Here is a 23,291-nt window from a genome sequence, read left to right as displayed (position 1 = left end):
GCCCAGCCAGACTTATATCGTCGTTGTTCCTGCAATAATACCCATGTGCAAAATAAAAAAATTTGAGAGCGCGGCGATAATATATGATTAGATTTACCTTAATAAAAGTGTTCTTCAGTTCATTTTTTAAAAAATAATTGTTATAATTTAATCCTAATTATTATTTATCCCTTACACAACTCCAAACAGTTTCTTTACAATTAATTTTTCCTTAATATTTTTGACAGCTGAATGACTGATCTCATCTCCTTTCTCTAACCATTTTATTGTTGTTGCCAAAATTGAAAACTTACCATTGACATATGAATTTGAGGATCAGACAGCAAGCCTTGACAAACTGCTATAGAAGCAACACTTTCTCTATCTATACTGTCTTCACTTGTAAGATACAGTATGCTGACTGTGAGCACTGCGGCTGCAGTATTTGTACTGTTGCGTTGAATGGGGGCAAGCACGTCACACACATGGTCAGGAGTTAAGGTTGATGCAACCATTAGACAAATTTCTGCATGACACAAACTGCAGTAGGTTCTGGAATGTAGGCTACGATTACATCGTAAAAAATTCCGTTCAAAACAAGGAAAGGGCAATAATGCAACAAAAAGTAGAACATTTCCTAAACAAATTATAAGTAAACAATAAAAGACAAAAAATGCAAATAAATGCAAAAAAAATTGTAGTCATAGAATATATTGGTTCGTGTTGAATTGAAACGAGTTTATATCGCATCTCGCTTTGTCTGTGATATCAGAAAAATTAAGATATTTCATCAACTTCGAACCCTATACATCAACTCTCCACTATTTTTCCATCTCCCTTCTGATATTCCCATCACATCCACTCATTTCTTCTCCTTGCTTCCTTCAAGTTTTCCATCTTACCTGGCAGGTCGAGAGTTTCAATAGATCTTCTTTCTTCTTCGGTGATGGCTTCCGCCATGATACGCTCTTCCTCAGTATCCCCTTCCCGGACATCCGAACAGGGGGATAGTTTACGTCCGGAATCTTTTACCGAGAAAGGACGCATCATAGCATACATTTTTTTTTCAAATCTTCTTTGGGATGGATAAATGCGGAAGCTTCCCATTGCTTTCCGCACACCACTCTCTTTTTCGCATCTTAAAAGATCCCAGGGGACCCCAGCGTGGAGGTGAAGAGAGTGGATTTGACTAATTAGGCCCTCCGGACTTCACCGAAATTGACCGCAAGAATTAAATATCAGTTCCATCAGGGTCTTTGACCCAATCAGAGATCAGGAAATCCCAATTAGCCTTCGCCCCCCCTTATACTGTCTAAAGGATTATAAAGATCATCAAGGTGATAAGACCAACAAAGATTCTTATCGGACATGACACCAAAAATGTTAAACATAAAAAACGATTTAAAATTAAAGTAAACAGTCACATATGGTACCTTCAAGTTCTGCATGAAGTTTCATGAAAATACATTAGGTAGGAAAGACGTTATACATTTTGTTTCAATTCACTCCCTATAAAGGGGTAATTTCCCTTACAGAAACATTATCAGAATGTGTACTCAGATCACATGGCTACCTTTAAGTTCTGCATCAAGTTTCATAAAATTATGTTAGATAGGAAGCAAGTTATTAATTTCGTCTAAATTCACTCCTATAAAGGGGTAGTTTCCCCTACACAAACATCAGAATTAGTACTCATATCACATAGCTACTTTCAAGATCTGCTTAAAGTTTCATGAAAATGTGTTAGATAGGAAGGAAGTTACTAATTGTGCCTAGGGATACCAGAAGATGTTAATGCTCTCTTGATTATGTTGTTAATTGTTGAATGTCTAAAAAAAACGTTCCTTGCTTATATATATATATATATATATATATATATATATATATATATATATATATACACACACATGAGTGTATATATATATATATATATATATATGTGTAATATGTGCACTTCAAAAAGAATTGTACGCACATCAAAAACCAATTCAATGATACTTTTGTCATGTTCCTAATGTGGTATGTAATTATGTATGTAATCCCACTGAAAATAACTCTATACTAATTTTAAAATATACTTCACTCAAAATATTTCTGTTCACGTCCGTAAATGTATTATTTAGAAATTCTATCTGTGTACTCATACTGCCAATGTTAACCGTTGTGGAAAGAACAATATCTTCAGTTCTAAAATATATGTCACTCATAACATGTATATGTTCTCACGAATTATACTGTACGTTTCTCTTTTTGTTTATAAAATAAAAAATAATAGGCCTATAATTAATAAGATCTGAATTTGAGACATAATCAAAATTTCTCAAGTCATATTTTAAAAACCAGGTGTGATATAAGTGGTCATACAGCGGTTAAGAGGTAAATAAACCCCTTTCAATATAAATTAAATTACATACGTATATACTGATTCTTGCTATCTACAACTGTATCGAGAAACTCATAATACGGTCCTGGATTGCTTTTTTTATTTTTTTTATTTGCATTAAGAGATACTACAGATTATTTTTTATTTTTGCTGAAGGTAGAAATGAACTTAATTTTTTTAACCTACTGTGTAAAATACCATCACATTGATATCATTGTATATTAATTTCAGCCTTCTGGATATAATACTTTCTGAGAAAAGTGCACCAATATCACAAAAATAAGAAAGTGCAGAAAAATGGTGTCAATGTTTCCATATCATGGAATATTAAATTCCTCAATTTTGGAAGCACTTTTCTCAGAAGAAGCACAAATGTGGGAAAAATAGGGCAAATATATCATACTTTTATGTACAGAATCGCATAAATAAATTTAAAATTTCACTGAGAGGTTGGCAAAAAAATCCATTCACAACATTTTTTGCATTAAGGGGTTAGGTACAGCTTACAGCAGTAATTTTTTTGTAAATGTTCAACTTTTTTTCTCCATTGATGTATCTTGTAAAATAATGAAAATTGGTATGTGTAAAACACTGTCCTTCTGCTATATGAAAAAAAATATTTTTGTGCGAGATCGTGCGTATTTGCTTGGTTTCCGCACAAAACCAATCCGCAGTAAGTCTAAAATTCCACATTCAGTATTCCCAACCTAACACACTAAACAATTTCCCTCTTCTTACCGCTTAAGTGACATATTGATTTTACTGCTTTAGGCTTCTAACATATTATTTTTAGAGACGTTCAATATAGTAATAATTCTGGGGTGTTTGGGTAAAGGGGGATAAGTCATAAAAATGAGTTCGGAGATAAATGAAAATTAAACTTGAACCCTTATTACAAATAATTTTCTACACAAATAAAACACATCAAACACTAGTATTCTTTGATTTTTGCACACCCACTCGTATAATTTAACTTGTGTGTTCATCTGGGGAACAAAATTCCACCTGGACAAAAAAATGACTTATACCCCTTTACCCGAACACCACAGAATTATAAATTGGAAACTTACCACTGCAATTTCACCTAAATTGCACTGTTAATTATTGTTTTTAAATATTTGCAAAAAATTAAGTAAACTCTACAACTCCACTAAAGTTACTGCATTCGTGATGCAAGTAACATTAAGGAAGCCGTGAAAAAATCAACAAGATTCCAGATGCCGATGTTATTACTGCAGTATGTTATATAAATAATATTGTTAAAATATTAAAATGAAAAATAAATCATTACATAACCTTACAGTTTGTTTTAAGTTCGCATTTATGGACTGGGGGGAAAAAAAAGACAGACGTATATCACGGCCTGCTGGAGTATAGTAAACACAGAATCATTTTAAAGCAACAATGTTGAAGATAGATATTTTTGTCTTGCAAATTTGCCGTCATTGAACAGAAACCAAGATGGAGATTTCATTGCAACTAATTAGAAATTCCTCTTTCGGGTATGTAATAAACGATCTCCGCACAAAATAATGTACGATACACGAGCGGTATGTTTTCTTTCAATTCTCGGAAATTAAAAAAGCTCAACTACGTTTCGCTTTTTCAAACTTTTCCTCGAACATCAAAACTTCAACCTAACGCTCTTGTAACGCATATTAGCCTACTATTACGGTTTAAAAAAATTATTTACATTTTTTTTTTTTTTTTTTTTTTCAAAATTCAAAACGGTGGCAGTTTACTGTGCAGTGATGAAGCGTTTCCCTCGTAACTCATAAACTTGTTAACTTTTTCATATTCTCTCTTTTTTATTTTACTGCTCAAACTCATGTTTACAATATCATGCTTTTTCAACTACATTCCTTAATAAATAATATATATTTTTTTATTTTGTGAGAAGAAAATACTGATATTTGACCATTTTTCAAAATTAATTAATTTTTTATCATACAATCTATCAAAAGCACAGAAGTATTTTTGCATCATATTACAGATATGACATGCATAAATACGCACAAAAAATTTCATCACAGAATGTTGGATAGATTTTGAGTTATGTGGGAAACGTTTCATCACTGCACAGTGAACTTTGAATTTTGAAAACAAGTATAATTTTTTTTTTTGTTAAATCGTGAAAATATTTTTATCATATAGCAGAAGGACAATGTTTTACAAATACTAATTTTCATTACTGTACAAGATACAGTAATGGAGGAAAAAAATGTTGAATATTTGCAAAATTTTACTACTGTAAGCTGTACCTAACCCCTTGAGAATTACTACAATATTTTTAACCGAAGATAGGGTTAAAAGCTGACAATTAGAATAAATAGGCCTAAAATCGTATTATCATTTTACACTTATTAAACTACCGAAAAACAATAAAAACCAAAATTCCATTTTTTTTGTCAAAATTCGTTGTACAGATTCCCCTTAATTAGCTTTCCGGCACGTCTCCACCACTCTGTTCCCTCACGTAGCAATTTCACTAGAAAAAAAAAGGGCTACGTGAACAACAATACGGAACTCTGAAATATTTCTCAATCCATTTTGAAACTTGCGTACACTACTTTTAACACTTGAATATAATTAATTGATTAACTAGTGGACTTACTAGTGTTAATTATGTAAGATTTGTCCGGCTTACAGCTGTTTCAGTGCTTCACGCACCATCCTCAGAGCCTACTAGATCACGGCGTCATATCGAACTTCTCTGCCTGTTATGTGGGTGTGTTTGATTGTTGAAAAATACAACACAAACACAAGAACACAAGAAATACATCACACTAACATATGAAAACAAAAGCACACACAAGATCGCATCTTCATTCAGAAAGCAGAAATACAACATAACATACAGAACAGAAAACACACTACAAAGACATCTGAACACACAAAAACACAAACAAATAAATACGACCACACAGGTGTATACAAACTCACATGTAATAGTTGCGATAAGTTCTACATAGGACAGACAGGCAGATCATTCCAAACACGCTACAAAGAACACATTGAAGCACACAATACATCTACATACGCCGATCACATAACCAATGCTAACCATACATACAATAACATAAATGCGGACATGGAAATCCTACACATACAACCCAAGAACCAAAAACTCAACAGACTAGAACAATACGAAATATACAAACACACTAAAACACACCCCGATCAAATTCTCAACACACAGATCAATTTCAGTACACACACACTATTTGACTCCACACTTCAACACCTTTCAACAATCAAACATACCCACATAACAGGCAGAGAAGTTCGAGATGACGCCGTGATCTAGTAGGCTCTGAGGATGGTGCGTGAAGCACTGAAACAGCTGTATTTTTATTTATTTTATTTTTTATTTTATTGGGTTATTTTACGACGCTGTATCAACATCTAGGTTATTTAGCGTCTGAATGATAGGAAGGTGATAATGCCGGTGAAATGAATCCGGGGTCCAACACCGAAAGTTACTCAGCATTTGCTCATATTAGGTTGAGGGAAAACCCCGGAAAAAAACCTCAACCAGATAACTTGCCCCGACCGGGATTCGAACCTGGGCCACCTGGTTTCGCGGCCAGATGCGCTGACCGTTACTCCACAGGTGTGGACGAAACAGCTGTAAGCCGGACAAATCTTACATAATTAACACTAGTAAGTCTACTAGTTAATCAATTATATTTCTCAATTCTAGTGAAAGAGATTACAACATAACAGAAATATAATGCGTAAGTAATTTTTATTAAACAAAATTTTAACATCAAAACAAACAAAATATCGATATTACATAAAATTTCATACGGCACCAAAGTTCTTCAGTCTCAGACTCTCCAAGCATTTAAACAGTTCACAGGGCCATTTTGCGACCGTCAATAGATAGAGACACAGATGCAGTTCGTCTTTCCTGCCTCTTGAGTCGCTCCATTTTCAGCAAATACCTTTCGAAACGGTTCAACCTTCTCTTTATGGACTGAAACAAAACAAAAGTGACAAGCAAAATTAGCTTCATATACTTGACTAAGGTTATCATTAAACCTTTACAATAACGGGAACCATCTTATTAAAATCCAAAATATCTAAAGCTGTGGGCTATGCCACACTTTGTGCTAGTAGAGAAAATGTGTACTGCTATGCTGTACAACGCATACTTACTTATGGCTCTCAAGGAACCCGGAGGTTCATTGCCGCCCTCACATAAGCCCGCCATCGGTCCCTATCCTGAGCAAGATTAATCCAGTCTCTATCATCATATCCCACCTCCCTCAAATCCATTTTAATATTATTCTCCCATCTACGTCTCGGCCTCCCCAAAGGTCTTATTCCCTCCGGCCAACACTCTATGCATTTCTGGATTCTCCCATACGTGCTACATGTCCTGCCCATCTCAAACGTCTGGATTTAATATTCCTAATTATGTCAGGTGAAGAATACAATGTTTACAGTTCTGCGTTGTGTAACTTTCTCCATTCTCCTATAACTTCATCCCTTCTAGCGCCACATATTTTCCTAAGAACCTTATTCTCAAATACTCTTAATCTCTGTTCCTCTCTCAAAGTGAGAGTCCAAGTTTCACAACCATACAGAACAACCGGTAGTATAATTGTTTTATAAATTTTAACTTTCAGATTTTTTGACAGCAGACCAGATGACAAAAGCTTCTCAACCGAATAATAGCAGGCATTTCCCATATTTATTCTGCGTTTAATTTCCTAAACCACACGCCACTGCAGTCAGATTCTTTGTTCGTGAAAAAGTGACCGCACTGCATCCTAAGCTAGTCCTTTAGAAAAAGTATGTACAGAAAATACAATACTCCTCGCCTGTGAATGTAGAACTATCTTTTTGCGTATAACAGATGAAACACCTGAGCTACTTGCAATACTTTCAAGAGACATTGTTACGGAAGTTACACAGCACACAAGAGAAAACAGTTCACGTCTGAATAATTTGAAAATAAACAGAATCTACTTTGTTTGCAGAGAGGGACTTCTGAGCAAAATATGTTGTATATTGTAGATTGGATATCTCTGTTTAGTCTTAAAGGGATAACACGCGACCCAGTTGACATATAATTGCCATTCTTGTACAGTTGAATTCAGAATTCATAGCTCTATCGAATGGCACAGCTTAAAATTCATTCTTAGCCATAAATACGCGAAACTAATACGCGACGCTTCAGCAAGACTTCGCGACGATTCAACTAGGCAATATACTGCTTCACTGTTACTGGCTAGTCGAGATAGACCGGTCTGAACTAGCTCCTTATATGCTTTCTTATTCTGAAAGCGCTCTAGACTGTGTTTTTATTATAATGAAGAACAGTTTTCTTCCAAGATGGTTTTCTTTCGAGTAGTACCAAACAGATGGTGTTGCTTCCAAAATGAGAATTTTAAGGATCAAAGTGAATTGAAACAAAATTTACGTTTTAGAAAACTAAGACGATAAAAGTTGTGGTGACCACAGAGTTGAGTGTTATCCCAGACCATGTTATTAACAGAGTTTTAGCAACCTGAGATAACAAATTAATTTACCGCATTGGTGAAAATGACCTTTAGCTGCAAAAATGGAAAATAATATACCGTACGGTATTTGGTAAACGGTATTGTAGTAACTCAATAATGTAAACACCTTAAATTTTTAAAAATACATATGGGTTCTGCATATATCGGATATAAGGGATTATGGATTTGTGTACCATCACGGGTACCTACTAACGAAGGAGTAACTCAAACTAGAGAAAGAATGATCCAAATCAACTTTTGATTTTCATTCGACAGCAACATACAGCATTTCCGATGTATCTGTGACTTAAAGACAAAATGTGATATGTCATTTATTGCAGTTTTTTCAGGATCTTTACTTTTAAGGTTTGAACAACTGTATAAAATCAATATAATCAGTTACAAAACAATAGGTTAGAGAGAAAAATACCACAGATATGCATATAATCTTTTGTCACAATAAAGATACCTTTAGGATGCACAACATATTAGCTACAAAATATCATTTCGTAAAAAAATGATATGACAACTTTCACCTTGGAATCACAGAATTATAACATGCAATAATCAAAAGAATACTAGCAGTTGATGTGTTTCATTTGTGTAGAATTTTTTTTTTCAAATTTTCAAATTTATTCACAATTTACATTTGAAATGAAATCACATGAATAGATACCCAAAATGAGCATATGCTCGTGCTCGGGTACAGTCCAGTAGCCTACATAAATTTACAGAGATCACTAATAATGTTGATAATAAAAATAATAATAATAATAATAATAATAATAATAATAATAATAATAATAATAATAATAGAATAACCGTGACGGAGATGATACAAAGATAGTAATATAAATTAATTCATTAATAATAATAATAATAATAATAATAATAATAATAATAATAATAATAATAATAATAAAACAAAAATATTAAAAATAATAAAATAAATACTAAGACGGATAAAATAAAATATAAAACCACTTAGCGAGAGGAATAAGGGTTCCAAGTTTAATTTTCACTTATCTCCAAACTCATTTTTATGACTCACCTACCTTTACCCAAACAACAAAGAATTGTTCCCGAATGTCTTACAAGAACCATCCCATTTAACACAACAGAGTTGCTGTCAATCATGACACACTTACCGTGCTCATGTCTATCTCATTTTTCCATTTGGGACGCACTAAGTACTCCATATGACTAGGTTCTGGCGCACGTGCCCTAGCCACCCAACCTTTCTCTCCAGGGCGGAGTGGTCTGAAACATGACAGCGACCTGTGTAGTCATTGAAACTAACCTTATAAAAGCTGCAAGAGAAGTCGCGAAAATTATGAGTAGGGTTATTTTGAGAGATCTCGACATTTGGGAGATCTCGACAATTCCAAGAAAAGTAGCCATTGCGAGCACTGTTCCTAGTGAAAAAAGTTCCAACTATATCCTACGAGATCTGTGTTGACTGTGTTTGTAATCTCTGTGTAAGTGAATCTCGTGGCTTCAACTTGTGTTCACAGAAGGCAATAAACACAATAAATGTGATTTAAACTTTCGTTTTTGGTCATGAAATATAATATATACCAATTTCAGACACTTTGTAAAAATGTCACATCACAGTGCGATTAATTGTTGTTGTTATTATTATTATTATGTTATTACTATTATTATTGTCCCGCGCCGTGGCGTCGCGGTCTAAGGCATCTTGCCTAGGACTCGCGTTACGGAATGCGCGCTGGTTCGAGTCCTCACGGGGGAAGAAATTTTCTCATGAAATTTCGGCCAGTGTATGGGACCGGTGTCCACCCAGCACCGTGATGCACTTGGGGAGCTACGATAGGTAGCGAAATTCGGTTGCGAATACCAGCTATAACGGCTGGGAGGATCATCGTGCTAACCACACGATACCTCCATTCTGGTTGGATGATCGTTCACCTCTGCTTCGGCATGTGGGTGTGAGGCCAGCAGCCGGCTGGTCGGTCTAGGCCCTTCACAGGCTGTAGCGCCACGGATTATTATTATTACTATTATTATTATTATTATTATTATTATTATTATTATTATTAATGTCTGCCACTATTGAGTTCATTCTACGTCCTTTGATTTTTCTAATATACTGTTTTTAATTTATTCTCATAATATTGATGAATTCATAATGTCATCTATGATCACTATTAAGTTGAAATATTAAATTGGACATTTAATTGCAATTTTCAATAAAGGTATTCGTTTTTCAGTGTACAAAGTAATTAGCATTATTTGCAGACGTGTCCTTGGCGGATTCGCCCTTATCTCGTTTACAGGTAAAATACTTTAAACATCGATTATCTCTACAGGTACATTCATAGGCGGAGTTATGGGGAGGATGGGGGGGGGCACTGCCCCCCCCAAACTTGTCTGAACTCTTTTTTTTTTCTATTGACGTTAGAAAATAATGAATTCAAAAGATTTTTTTTTTTTTTTTTTTTTTTTTGCTTTTGTTTAAGATTAAATTCTATGCTTAAAATGATGAATTAATGTCTTCAGATCATGTGTCTGGACTATAATAGGCCTATTTATTTTTAATTTCTGAATATATAAGAATTCCTATACCTCATTTGAGGAATGGAAGCACTGTAATGTTTCTTTTGTAACAGCCTGTACTCATGTATTAGAAGTCTGCAGGTGTTCAGGCCGCCACTTGGAGATGTAGGCCTATGAATAACATACTCCACAACAATGCAGAAAAAAGTAAAAGTGATCCCGGTATAATGTGTAGACTTAAAGACGATTAAATAAAATAATTAGAGTTTATATTTCATATGATATCTTCAGGAAGGTAAACTTCATATAAAAAGTTTCTGTTAGCACTATTACGTAGTTTTATTGATGTGTGCATATGTTTCTGTACGAGAGAGAAACAGAGGGAGATTGTTTTAAATTATGCCCTTTTATAATTTGCAGCAGACCTACAGTTCAAGTCCTGTCCAAACAATGCGGATGTGGATGTAACAATGTAAGAAACACGCTCTCGAAAATATAGTAAAAGGTGTTATCCTGTATTCTGAGTGCCCCAAGACAAATTCCTGGATGTCATCAAAAGCAAATTTATAAATTTCAGAATACATTAATGCAATTAAAATGTCCAGCAATCTGCGGTTAGATCTGTGCCCGGCAGAAGTTTCAACACAACCCGTTGTCGCAATCCCGGCTGCAACGAGACGGAAACTCTTGGTCACGTGTTGGGATTCTGTCGAAAAACGGAGCTGCTGCGCAACAATCGACACCATAAGGCCAGGACCGGTATTGCTGATGTCCTCAAGCGTCGTGGATGGGAGGTACACGAGGAGATCCACTGCGTTTCATCCTTAGATTCGAACAGAAGAGCAGATATTGTAGCCATCCACAGACTCAATCTAAGGGATTAGTCCTTGATCCTACAATCCGGTTTGAGAGGGATGCCCTGCAGGCACAACACGTTGATGAGGAGAAGTCCATTTATGAGTCCTGCATCCCATACCTAAGTGAGAAATATAACATTCCCACTAGTCAGTGGAGTGTTTCTGGTCTTTTGTTTGGTGCGCATGGCACACTTCCTAAATTCACATGGACTATTTTAAAAACACTCGGACTCCGATTTTTTTTAATTAAAAAAAAAATGTTGAATATTCTTAAGGATTCAATCCAAATATTACATTGCCATTTATATTTTGGTCATTGATGATTCTGTTGGGTTTGCATTTCTCTGAATTTTTTACTAAACAATTCCTGTCTTTCTAAATTATTTTGTAGTGTTTTTATTCTGGATCTTTATGGTCACCCTCATTGCGGGCAGATTATTTTCTTTAAATATTTATATATTCCGATATACTGTACCATGGTCAAACTATGAGATAGATGATGTCCACCGTAACCCCGTTATATGGGGATTGTAAAGTTTTGCTTTGCCGCCCACGCCAAAAGGAAACGGTTCTCTCTCCGCCTATTGGTACATTTGGCGGGTTCGCCCTTCTCTTACGGAAAGTCTAATATATTTTAATTACTTATGACAAAAGACTGTTGTAATATGACTAATTTAACATGTTCATCAAATCCTTATCTTTGCCTTGATTTATCCGATTACAAATAAAGAGTATTAAATGTAACCAATTCATTTATGAATTCAAGCTACTGTTTGTGTAATCTTTACTGTATTAATTGAACTTAATTTAAGTAGCATCTATTTTAATTTATAGTTCTAGTAGAGATAAGACGTAAGGTTAAAGCGACTTTATATAAACAAACAAATCAAAAACTCACTTTCTCCCTGTTTTGCCAGATGTCAGGGCTTTGTCAAAATCTTGCTTATCCTGACGATCTTTTTCGTCCTTGGTGCGTTCCCTTTTAGGCATCTGTTCCAGATCACGCTGCTTCCTCTCCTCTTTATTTACGTCTACACAAAATTATACTCGACTCAGTAACAATGTTCTTCAAGAATTTCAATCTTTACAAATATTTATTCCTACCATATGAAAACAGTAATTTCATGTCAAATCAACACACTGATTCTGACTTTCTGGGATTTTGATGAAACTTGTTATTTCAATGTAGAATTGCTTATTTCTTCACCACACTTACAAGCGGATCAAAAATACAACATCATTAACACCTCAATCTGTCATAGTCTAATATATACATTTCAGACAGTGCCTCCAAAAAAAATTTCTAATAAATTCATAGTGGATACAGATATTATGATAAGGGGTGTGCTGAAAGAAATACTGTAACTGCCTGATGACCTTCCTACAGATATGTTGTATACAGACACAAAATTCAAGGGATTAGGTTTCTTTTTTTCAGCATGGGAATTATATTTACAACATATAAATGCATGTAAGATATTGCTTAAATCCAATAATTCCTTCCTACATGCTAAAAGGCAATTATCCCAAGAAATTACATCCAGTCTCACAGCATTCAATATCACCGAATCAGCAAATATTTTAGACAAATACGGCACTGTGGATACGCGAAAGGTACGGCAAGTATTAAGAGAAAAAGCGTTTGAGAACTGGAGACAGAAAAAACATAAAAGCAAAGGCGGTTGAAATCCTTGCCCATGTCCTGGAGGCCTGTCCACACGGTGAACTTCTACGAAATACGCGGCATCATACAGTAAGATCTATAATAGCAACTCCCTTAAGGAACAAAAGTTATTCAGTATATGAAGTAGTACACGGCATATTCATTTAGGGCAGTAATCGAAGAATGGACATAATTGCATTTAAACCTCCCTCTCTTGAAGGTTACATCATAGACCCTACTGCGAGATTCGAATCGCATGAACATCAGCCAGAAGAAGTACACGAGGAAAAAAGGAATATATATTAACCTTCCATCAGTTTTTATAAGGACAAATACCATATGGAATCCATCGTCATTACGGGACTAATGATAGGAGCCGTGGGACCATACCCGGGTTCCTAGTCGACTTCTGTAAATCTTTTGGCCTGCATAAAGATATTTTAAGAGATCTAACAATTGCAACACTCAAAGGAACAATATCTATGTTCAGGCATCATACATATGGACCATGACTTTAATTCGCATCTTCTTGACGTTACTTCGTTTATTATCATGTGTTTCAATCTAATTCAAATTGTTATTTTTCACTCTAACAACAATGTATCACTAAGCCTCAAGGCATTTACTCTATTTATTGTATCGTGGTATTCTTTGTCAATGGCAACCTGTAGTGGTTACAGGAAGAAATAAATAAATAAAATAATAGTTATGAATGGAAATCGTAAGACTTTTTTTTGTCCTGCGTTCATAAGTTATTAAATATTAATTTTTGTATTATATTTTATCAAAAATTGCTGCGTTTTGAAGTATCGGCGGTTCGCGCAATACCGGGCAGAACCCTAAGCACAACCTTCTGCCGTCATCCAGACTGTAGTGAGCTTGAAACACTTGGACACGTGCTTGGACAATGCCCCAAAGGCGAGCTGCTGATCATTGCTAGCCATCATCGTGTACGACATGCTTTGGCGACATCGTTAAAAACTTTAAATTGGGAGATTCATGAGGAAGTACATATATTGTGTATCATCAGATGGTTCTTTTAGACGGGCAGACATTATTGCTATTAACGGACGCTTAAAACGGGCTCTTGTTTTTGACCCTACTATCCGTTTCGAAAGAAACCTAAATCAGGCCACCGAAGTTGATATTGAGAAGAAGTCTATATATGAACCTTGTCTGCCTTATCTTTCTCAAAAGTACAACGTCCCTCTTAAACAATGGTCTGTCATTGGTTTGCTGTTTGGCAGTAGAGGTTCTATTTCCAAATTCACATGGAATTATCTTAAGGAACTTCACATTCCTTTTGATTATGTAATGTCTGTCCTTATAAATATTATCAAGGATTCTCTTCAAATATTACATCATCATCTCTATTTCAATTAATCCACTTATATTTGCCTTCAACAATTAACTTTCTTTTTTCTTTAATGTATCACATCACATTATTGTACATGTTTATTGTATTCAGGACCCTTGTGGTCACTCAAATTCTTTGAGCTGATGTCTATAATTTAGAAATATATATAGTTAATTATTATCATCTGCACGTTTTAAATAATGTAAACAAATTCACCTACCTTTGAAGTCAGTCGATATACTGAACATGGTTCGAGCCCACTCCTCCATAAGTTTGCGAGCACGCTCCTTGTTCTCCTTAGTTTCTTTGGGGTGCTTATACAGGTACATCACTGCCTTTCCAATACCAGATTGCTTAAGAGTGTCTTGACTGATATCTGTGAACTAAATACATGAGCATGATATTATTAAGTAGTTTATAATACCGTAATTAACTGTGCTTTTCCACTGCAATGCGTTACACCCACTGGCTTTTTAATTTGTAAAAATACCTGTTGCAAATTGCATCCATACGTAGACTCACGAGAAGAAAAACTGACCAGCTGAGAAACGTTGTCATAGTAGCCATGCTGTATAGCTATACAGAAATTTTTCATCACACCATCTCTATGATTCCACTTACTGTTTTCCCTCCCACGACTTCAAAACGAACCTAACCCTATTCTGCCGCTATCTATGTCTAATTTAGATAATTATTTAACTCACGAAACTTCCATATACACGAATTTAACAACACATAAGTCTTCAGATGACCGCGCTCTTCACCAGCTATACACATAGAAAGCACGTTGGCAAAGTCTTATTCTGAAAATGTGTGGTAGCTCATTGGTAAAATGCTTGACTACCTACTGCAGCGGTGGCGAAAATGTAATCGTGCGCCGAGCCACTGTGTAACCTGCAACGTGCATAGCACCTATGGATGGAGGCGGACACCCGAAGGGGAAGTGAAGCAACTGTCTGACTTATTAACGGATTTTCATTTTCCTTACGTCAAGCACTTAAATATAATGTTATACAGTACAAGGCTACAAACTAATGTTTAGTACGTGTAACGAAGAAAGAAATGAACAATAAATGAACAATATCACAACCTAAAATTAACTGTCTTCAGAATGTCTCTGCGACAAAGTCTCAAAATCAGGAATTATGTCACTTATTGCCAGTCGTAGTTGATCATGAAGGTATTTGTCTGTCAGTCATGATCTAAATTTGGTTTTTACTATTTTCATTGTTGAAAATAATTTGTCACAAACGTAAGTTGTAGCGAACATGGCTTCAACAGAGCAAGCGAAAGAACGAAGCTTCGGATATTTATTTTTTGGCAAAGATTTGAAAGTTCAACATTTGTCAAGTCCATACATCTAGCTTTCATTTGACATCACATTGTAAATCAGTGAGTTCAAATTGAAGAGCTAACCGCATTATTCGTATATCTGCTGAAAAAGGGTCGACGTACAGAGATGATGATGGTGATGATGGTGATGATGGTGATGATGATAACAACAATAACACTTAACATTTTAATGTTTCATCAGTAACATGTAGTAAATTATAATACCGTTTTATGTTATACAACCGTTTTCCTCGCAATACTTGTGAACAAATCATACATTTAATATTCTCATCATATTGACAGCAAAAGAATGCGTCCTCCCATCCTACTTGGAACTTTCGTACATGGTTTTGAGAGAAACATATGCCACTCGCAGGTCAGAGACAAATACAAATGGAACGGAGTTTGACTCCAGTGAGTGAGAGGGTGGGGATTGGCGGAGCTTAGAAGCAAGCGAAATGCATAGCTATCACTGCGAGCCATAATGTCTCGCGAGTCACGTTCTCGCCACGGCTGAGTCCTACTGCAACACAAACTGCTCTGTTTTAAGAAACAAAATTTACAACATTTCATCCCCGCTTATTGCTTGATTTTTTTTAAGTTTGTATTTTCACGTGATAGTTTTATTCCACTATCGCTGTCGTAAAATTTTGTTCAAGTATAATGCTATAGAACAATATGATATGCATTACATGATAATATAATAATAAAAGACGATAAACTATTTCGAACTGACCATACCAATTTTAGTTTAACAGCTTTGACAGATCTTGTCTTATTTGCATGATTCTGTCTGCACCTCGTGTTGTATTCGCTATGATACGTGTTTCCAATGTTAAAACAACTCAATGAGAATCAAAAATGTTCATGAGCTATATTTTGTCTTTCGTTCATAAGATTATACAATTTATTTTAAAAATGCGGTAATTATAGTAATATGTGTTACAAGAGCGGTATGTTGAAGTTTTCATGTTCGAGGAAAAGTATCGTACATTATTTTGTGCGAAGATCGTTTATTACATACCTGAAAGAGGAATTCCTAATTAGTTGCAATGAAATCTCCATCTTGGTTTCTGTTCAATGACGGAAAATTTGAAAAACAAAAATATCTATCTTCAACATTGTTGCTTTAAAATGTTTTCTGTGTTTACTATACTCCAGCAGGCCGTGATATGCGTCTGTCTTTTTTTCCCCCAGTCAATGGAATCTTGTTGATTTTTTCACGGCTTCCTTAATATTACTTGCATCACGAATGCAGTAACTTCAGTGGAGTTGCAGAGTTTACTTAATTTTTGCAAATATTTAAAAACAATAATTAACAGTGCAGCAATTTAGGTGAAATTGCAGTGGTAAGTTTCCAATTTATAATTATTACTATATTGAACGTCTCTAAAAATATGTTAAAAGACTAAAGCAGTAAAATCAATATGTCACTTAAGCGGTAAGAAGAGGGAAATTGTTATGTGTGTTAGGTTGGGAATACTGAATGTGGAATTTTAGATTTTCCGCGGATTGCTTTTGTGCGGAAACCAAGCAAATACGCACGATCTCGCACAAAATATGTTACCGGTACCCTTTTATACACATTTCATTCTTGTTTCTTTTACTTAATATTACATTATTAACATTTTTATAATATGAATGTTATACAATAATTCCAGTTGTGAAAAAGAAGAAAATAATAAAAACTGAGTTACCTATAGGCCTTAGTCTTTAAATTATTTCTGAATTTATGACTATTTTATTTAACTAGAACGTTTTAAATATTTTGTTCATACTTCCGTCCTTCATTCTTTAAAGAGTGGAATACACAGCCATTTGATAACGTTAGTCGTATATTATAATTGGCAATTATAAATTATTCTTGTAGTCTATAATTATATCCGTTTCAATCTTATAATATGCTTCCGCGAGTATTAACCCTAGAATGCTACCGTCATTGAGTAGTACTGTATTGCTATTGATACGTAAAAATGACGTAATAGGCGAAATGAGTGTTTTTGGATTCTATATTCATTTCGGAATATAATTTTTATTTATTTCTTTGTAGTTTTACTTGTTTAGGTTTCGGAATATAATTTTTATTTATTTCTTTGTAGTTTTACTTGTTTAGGTATCTTTTTCGTTTCTAATTTTTTTTTTTTTCATGAAAATAAACTTAGGCCTACATGAAATACGTATATCTATATTAATAATAAATCTGTAGCCGAAATTTTTCTGGTAATTTTCGATTTTCCAAAAATAATTGGTCCTAACATATATATAATTAACCACCCTGAAACCGAAAATCGCTTTTTTGACATTTTTGTTTATATGTCTGTCTGTCTGTCTGTCTGTCTGTATGTTTGTTACCTTTTCACGCGATAATGGCTGAACCGATTTCGATGAAAATTGGAATATAAATTACGTTCGTTGTAACTTAGATTATAGGCTATATGGCATTCAAAATACATTATTTAAAAGGGGGGTTATAAGGGGGCCTGAATTAAATAAATCGAAATATCTCGCTTATTATTGATTTTTCTGAAATATGTTACATAACAAAAGTTTCTTTAAAAATAATTTGCGATAAGTTTTATTCCTTAAAAATTTTGATAGGACTGATATTTAATGAGATAAATGAGTTCTAAAATTAAAATAACTGCCATCTAAGGCGGTGTATTGAAATAAAAAACAAATGACTTCGTCTATAAGGGGCCTTGAACACAACAATCGAAAGCTATGAAACATAGCCTACAGACAATGTTTCTGTGTTTGTATGAAGTAATATCAGAAGCTAAATTAACCGATTTGTATAATTTATTATTATTTCATCCTTGGAAAGTGTTGTTTCTCTGGATGGACATAATGCTATAATGTTATTACAGTAACTTGTGAGTGAACTGAGGACAGGTAAGATTAAAATAGCTTCTTATGTACAGAAAACTTGATAGGTTATTCTGTATATTCATTTCCTGTATTTCTTATAATAACGTTTATGAACATATTCATTTTTATCTCAGAGAATTAACGAACAGCGAGAGTGTATTGATTTAGTATGCAGTAATAGTACGTTAGCTTAGCAGTCCATTATTTTATAATTCAAATTTTAACTATGCTCAATTGAATCGTGTTAAAATACATAAAATACATATGCAATAAATGCAATGCAAAAAAATTGGGTAATGAGCCAAGCAGATTATGTTGCGCTGTTGTAAAAGTTGTTCCTCATGAGATTCAAGAGCTCCCACAACAAATTAAAAACTTTCTAATTCGAGTACATCCGTTATCAACACACTTTTTCATAATATAATATAATATAATATAATATAATATAATATAATATAATATAATATAATATAATATAAACATAATAATAAATCTGTAGCCAAAATTGTTCTGTTAATTTTCACTTTTCCAAAAGTAATTGGTAATAACAATTAAGAAACATGTTAAAGGAATTGTCATTGCACCAAATGAGTGGTCAGTGGATCAAAATGATCGCATTTTAATATTTTAAATACAATTTAAATTAAGTAACATATTAAACGATTTATCCTTCTATCAAACACGAATGTTCCCTGGATCAAATGTCCTATTTTAATTATGTAATTACTTTATATTTATTTCTAACGGGTGCAGCGGAGCGTACGGGTACGGCTAGTCTTATAATAACTTGGCTAAGCGTGTAAGTTGCAACCTGCTGTCATGACTGACAGCTCACAGAGGAACAAAAAATAACTTTTTTTTGTCTTAGAAAGAAAAATAAGTGATTCTGATAGTATTTTTTCTTCCGAATTCAATTATGATATCGGGTTTTCCCCATCACGCGAGGTTTCCGAGAGACAGGCGCTTATAATTTCAAACACTTTAATATTTTCTACATTCTTAATTACACAATATTCAAACATTCTAAGTCACCTAGAATGTAAGAAATGACGATTTTCTGCTATATTTCGCCTTTGGAGCACCCCTCTTGATGGTCCAACAATAAATAGTCAGCAACTCATAGATGGAGGCATAGCTAGAAGAAGGATGGACTCGCTGGGCGGGAAAACCAGTGAGGATCAATACACGTCAAAATTACGTACGATAACATTCTATGGTTAATTAGCGTATCCTTTCCCACTCGAATACAAAAAACCTGTGACAATAGAGGTTAATGATGTGTATATTGAATGACAGCCAAAAGCAGGCCTTTCCCGATCTACATAATTTTCTCAAAATGTATTCAGGAAACAGGAACATTAAATCCAGACGTTTGAGATGGGCAGGGCATGTAGCACGTATGGGCGAATCCAGAAATGCATATAGAGTGTTAGTTGGGAGGCCGGTGGGAAAAAGACCTTTGGGGAGGCCGAGACGTAAATGGGAGGATAATATTAAAATGGATTTGAGGGAGATGGGATATGATGATAGAGAGTGGATTAATCTTGCACAGAATAGGGACCGATGGCGGGCTTATGTGAGGGCGGCAATGAACCTTCGGGTTCCTTAAAAGTCATTTGTAAGTAAGTAAGTAGGCCTATTCAGGAAACATAAAATAATTCTGAGCAACATACGTTCAAATTGAAAAGATGTGATAATAGATCCTAATAAAAAATACTCGCAGCCGGGGATCGAACACGGAACATTTCCTTAGTAGGCTGACGTGCTTTCCATTGAGTTATGAATGAGATACAAGATGCACGTGTGTAACATTGAAGGTGATTGGCATATACTAATATTCTCTCTAATATCTATTTTTAGATCAATAAGCATTTACCTAAAAATGTAGCTTTTGACCATTCTAAATCTTGATTACTATGTACACCATCAGGATTACTTTTACTTGTGTTACTCGGGTTGAATTAATGCGGATAACTGTATCATAAAAAACACGATCGGTAAATTTTTTGTTTCTTTGAGTGTATATATCTTCACACCAGCCGTCGGCAGAAATGTAATCGCGATGCCTGTTACTAAGTGACGTTGCAGAGGCAGGCAAGGAATACACATCCCCTCTCCGAACCAACCCTTGTACATTGTACAAGTAGCTACCAGTGGTGTAACTATAGTAACTACAGGGACATCATTTTATTTTTACTTCAATTTTTATTGTACCTGAGTTTTTTAATGTACTTCACTCCCACCCCTTCTACTAATGAAATTCAACCGTCCTCTACACAGAACCAAGACTGCACATACAGTCATAGTAACCTTACGGTCATAGTAAACAGTACGTTCCAAAAATATGTTCGCGTTTTCCAGTGACGAAAGAGCTTTCAATATTCAACCATTTTCGCACAGGTACTGCCGTCCATTTGCCTACGTCGTATCCCGGTTTCCCCCACCAGCTTTTATTCGCCAGCTAGTGTCTGGGCTGTCTTAGCTCCTTTCTCAGAACATTAACTTCTGTTAGGAATTGGACGTCTACGTAATATTATATAACTGTTTAAGTTATTTTAAATAAAAGGGCCTCGTTAAGTAATTAACTTTCACGTGATTTCCTCCCTTTCTACGACCCTACGACATAACCACTTGGACGGACAGTAGATAGTATGTCTAAGCAATTTTATCCTTTCGGATCGGGCAGAAGTGAAGATTGAATTTACAGCACGTAAGATAATCTTTTATAGAGCAGGTACAAAACTATTTCAACATGAGTTACTAGTACGAAGAACGAAACTGGCAATTGCAATTAGGTACAATAGTCTATAATGCGATAATATGCACATTAGAACTGAAGCCTGTATGGAAATGAACGGCCACAATTTTAAAAAAACATGTTTAAATATCCATATTATGATTATTTTTCAATTTAACTTCATTCTCTATATTGTACGCTAATGTGCTGCAGACAGTATAATATACCCTGCATAATGAATACGTCCACATGGACAGCTCAATTCGTGAGTAAAAACACTTATTGTCAATACTGTACTGTATTTTGATTAAACAAAAACCTAATGGAAATGATCAAATTCAAAAGCGCGATATTTCCTAGTTCACGTAAATGGATGAACTACTTTTCTTCCCTCCTATACCTAGTCAAGTGATTTGTTTGTATATTACGCCAGTATCATCGAACTTCAGTCGTGGAACGGGGTAGCAAATGGCGTTGATCCAGAGGTATAGGCAAGTTAATATTAAAAATGTTAGTAAAAATAAAATGATGTCCCTGTATAACGTCATTGGGTGTAACCAACGAGCTAGAAGTAACATATATCTAGTTAAGCATGACTCTGTCCAAAGGTAGGAAACGTATATTTAAAGAAGAATGGGAGAAGACGTATTTTTCTTGTGGTTATGGAAACAATAGTCTAGTATAGGTTTATTGTGCTCGAAAGTTTTAAAGGTTATTTATCAACACAATATTAATAGTACATTATGCAACGAGCCAATAATGGTAGTAATTAAGACGCGAGTGCGTTTATGAAACGAGCGCAAGCGAGTTTCATAATTTTCATACAAGCGTCTTCATTACCATTATAGTCAAGTTTCATACGACTTTTCATGCTCGACCATATTGGTTTTTTCCGGCAATTGGTGAAATGAATTAGCGGGAATGTGCTTTGTGAAAGGCTGGAAGATGACGGTGAATTGATGTTAATTTGTGTGTTGTTTTTTTTCGACTGAGTTTAATATTGTCTAATCTCGCGCTAGTTGTCTTTCGATTGCATACCCAAGAATAATCGATACTTGCGCTTTCATATTGCTACAATGGTATTTTCTGATTGGTGGAACACCTGAACTTTAATGAATAGGTGTACTTTAATGAGGTCCGTTAAAGGGCTGCTACCAGGTGTATAATTACTACATTTCGGCATGGTCGAGCATGAACGTCATTATAATGTAGCCTGTCATGAAGAGCATCAGAAGATCACAGGTATTTAAGAACATTTTAAATCTAGATTGCAGTACGAAGGGCAATAGCAAAACGTAGTAGATATGTACGATATGGTACGATCATTCATTACAATGATAGATATCTGGAAATCAAATATGAGGGAAAAACAGTTCCATCATTTCTCATGCTTACAATCTCTTTCTGATATTTCTGAATCAAATTTAAATAATTATGCTCATCTAAATCTAGAAACAGAATTTCAACAACGGAGATCCGGTGATTTTAAAAATATTGCTAATGATTTCTTACTTTTTGCGAATCATTTTTACCATAGACACAAACAAGGTTAAGCCAGAAATGCAGTAAGTAGTAGTTGATTTACAGAGTGATACATATTTACAAACGCAATGCAAAGACATGTGTGGTTTAAATTTCTTTAAAATTCTGTCTACGGAAAAATACGCTTCCCTTAGGTTATTTGCCGCCAATATAGTGGCTATGTTTGGTTCCACTTACAGTTGGGAACATTTTTTTTTTTTTTTCAAAATTGAAACTTGGGAAATCATAACAAAGATTTCGGCTGAAAAATGAAAGTTTATTCGCTATCTTGAGAATGACTACTTGTGACATAAACTTAGAATTCTGTGGCACCTTGAAAGTTACGGTACAGTAAATATGAAGTTTGTGATGACTGCACGCCACTGATGTCTGAGCGGGCCCTGAACCCTACCCACAACCATGACGTCATGTGTATTGCTGGTTGCATTGTCTGATGTCATCGTGAGTACAACTGAGACAGGGAGATCAAAAACCCACTAACTCCAATTTTTGACAAAATTGAGTTATGGGCTGTATGATGCTTTTTAGTTTGTCCCGTATGCGTGG

General features: G+C 34.7%; 1 protein-coding gene across 1 annotated transcript in view; it reads right to left on the bottom strand.

Annotated features, from left to right (window-relative positions):
* Positions 1–5,712: 5,712 nt before the first annotated feature.
* The window catches only part of LOC138701331 (protein IWS1 homolog), a 61,221-nt gene continuing 43,642 nt past the window's right edge, over positions 5,713–23,291 (bottom strand). The window contains exons 5-8 of the mRNA XM_069828099.1: positions 14,487–14,649; positions 12,145–12,277; positions 9,021–9,132; positions 5,713–6,341 (exon numbers count right to left, since the gene is read on the bottom strand). Of these exons, the coding sequence (XP_069684200.1) occupies positions 6,219–6,341; positions 9,021–9,132; positions 12,145–12,277; positions 14,487–14,649 (531 nt within the window). The 3' untranslated portion in view covers positions 5,713–6,218. The remainder of the gene's footprint in view (positions 6,342–9,020; positions 9,133–12,144; positions 12,278–14,486; positions 14,650–23,291) is intronic.

Source organism: Periplaneta americana, chromosome 6 (assembly GCF_040183065.1).
Source record: "Periplaneta americana isolate PAMFEO1 chromosome 6, P.americana_PAMFEO1_priV1, whole genome shotgun sequence".
Taxonomy (NCBI): Eukaryota; Metazoa; Arthropoda; class Insecta; order Blattodea; family Blattidae; genus Periplaneta; species Periplaneta americana.
This window is presented reverse-complemented; position numbering and strand designations above follow the sequence as displayed.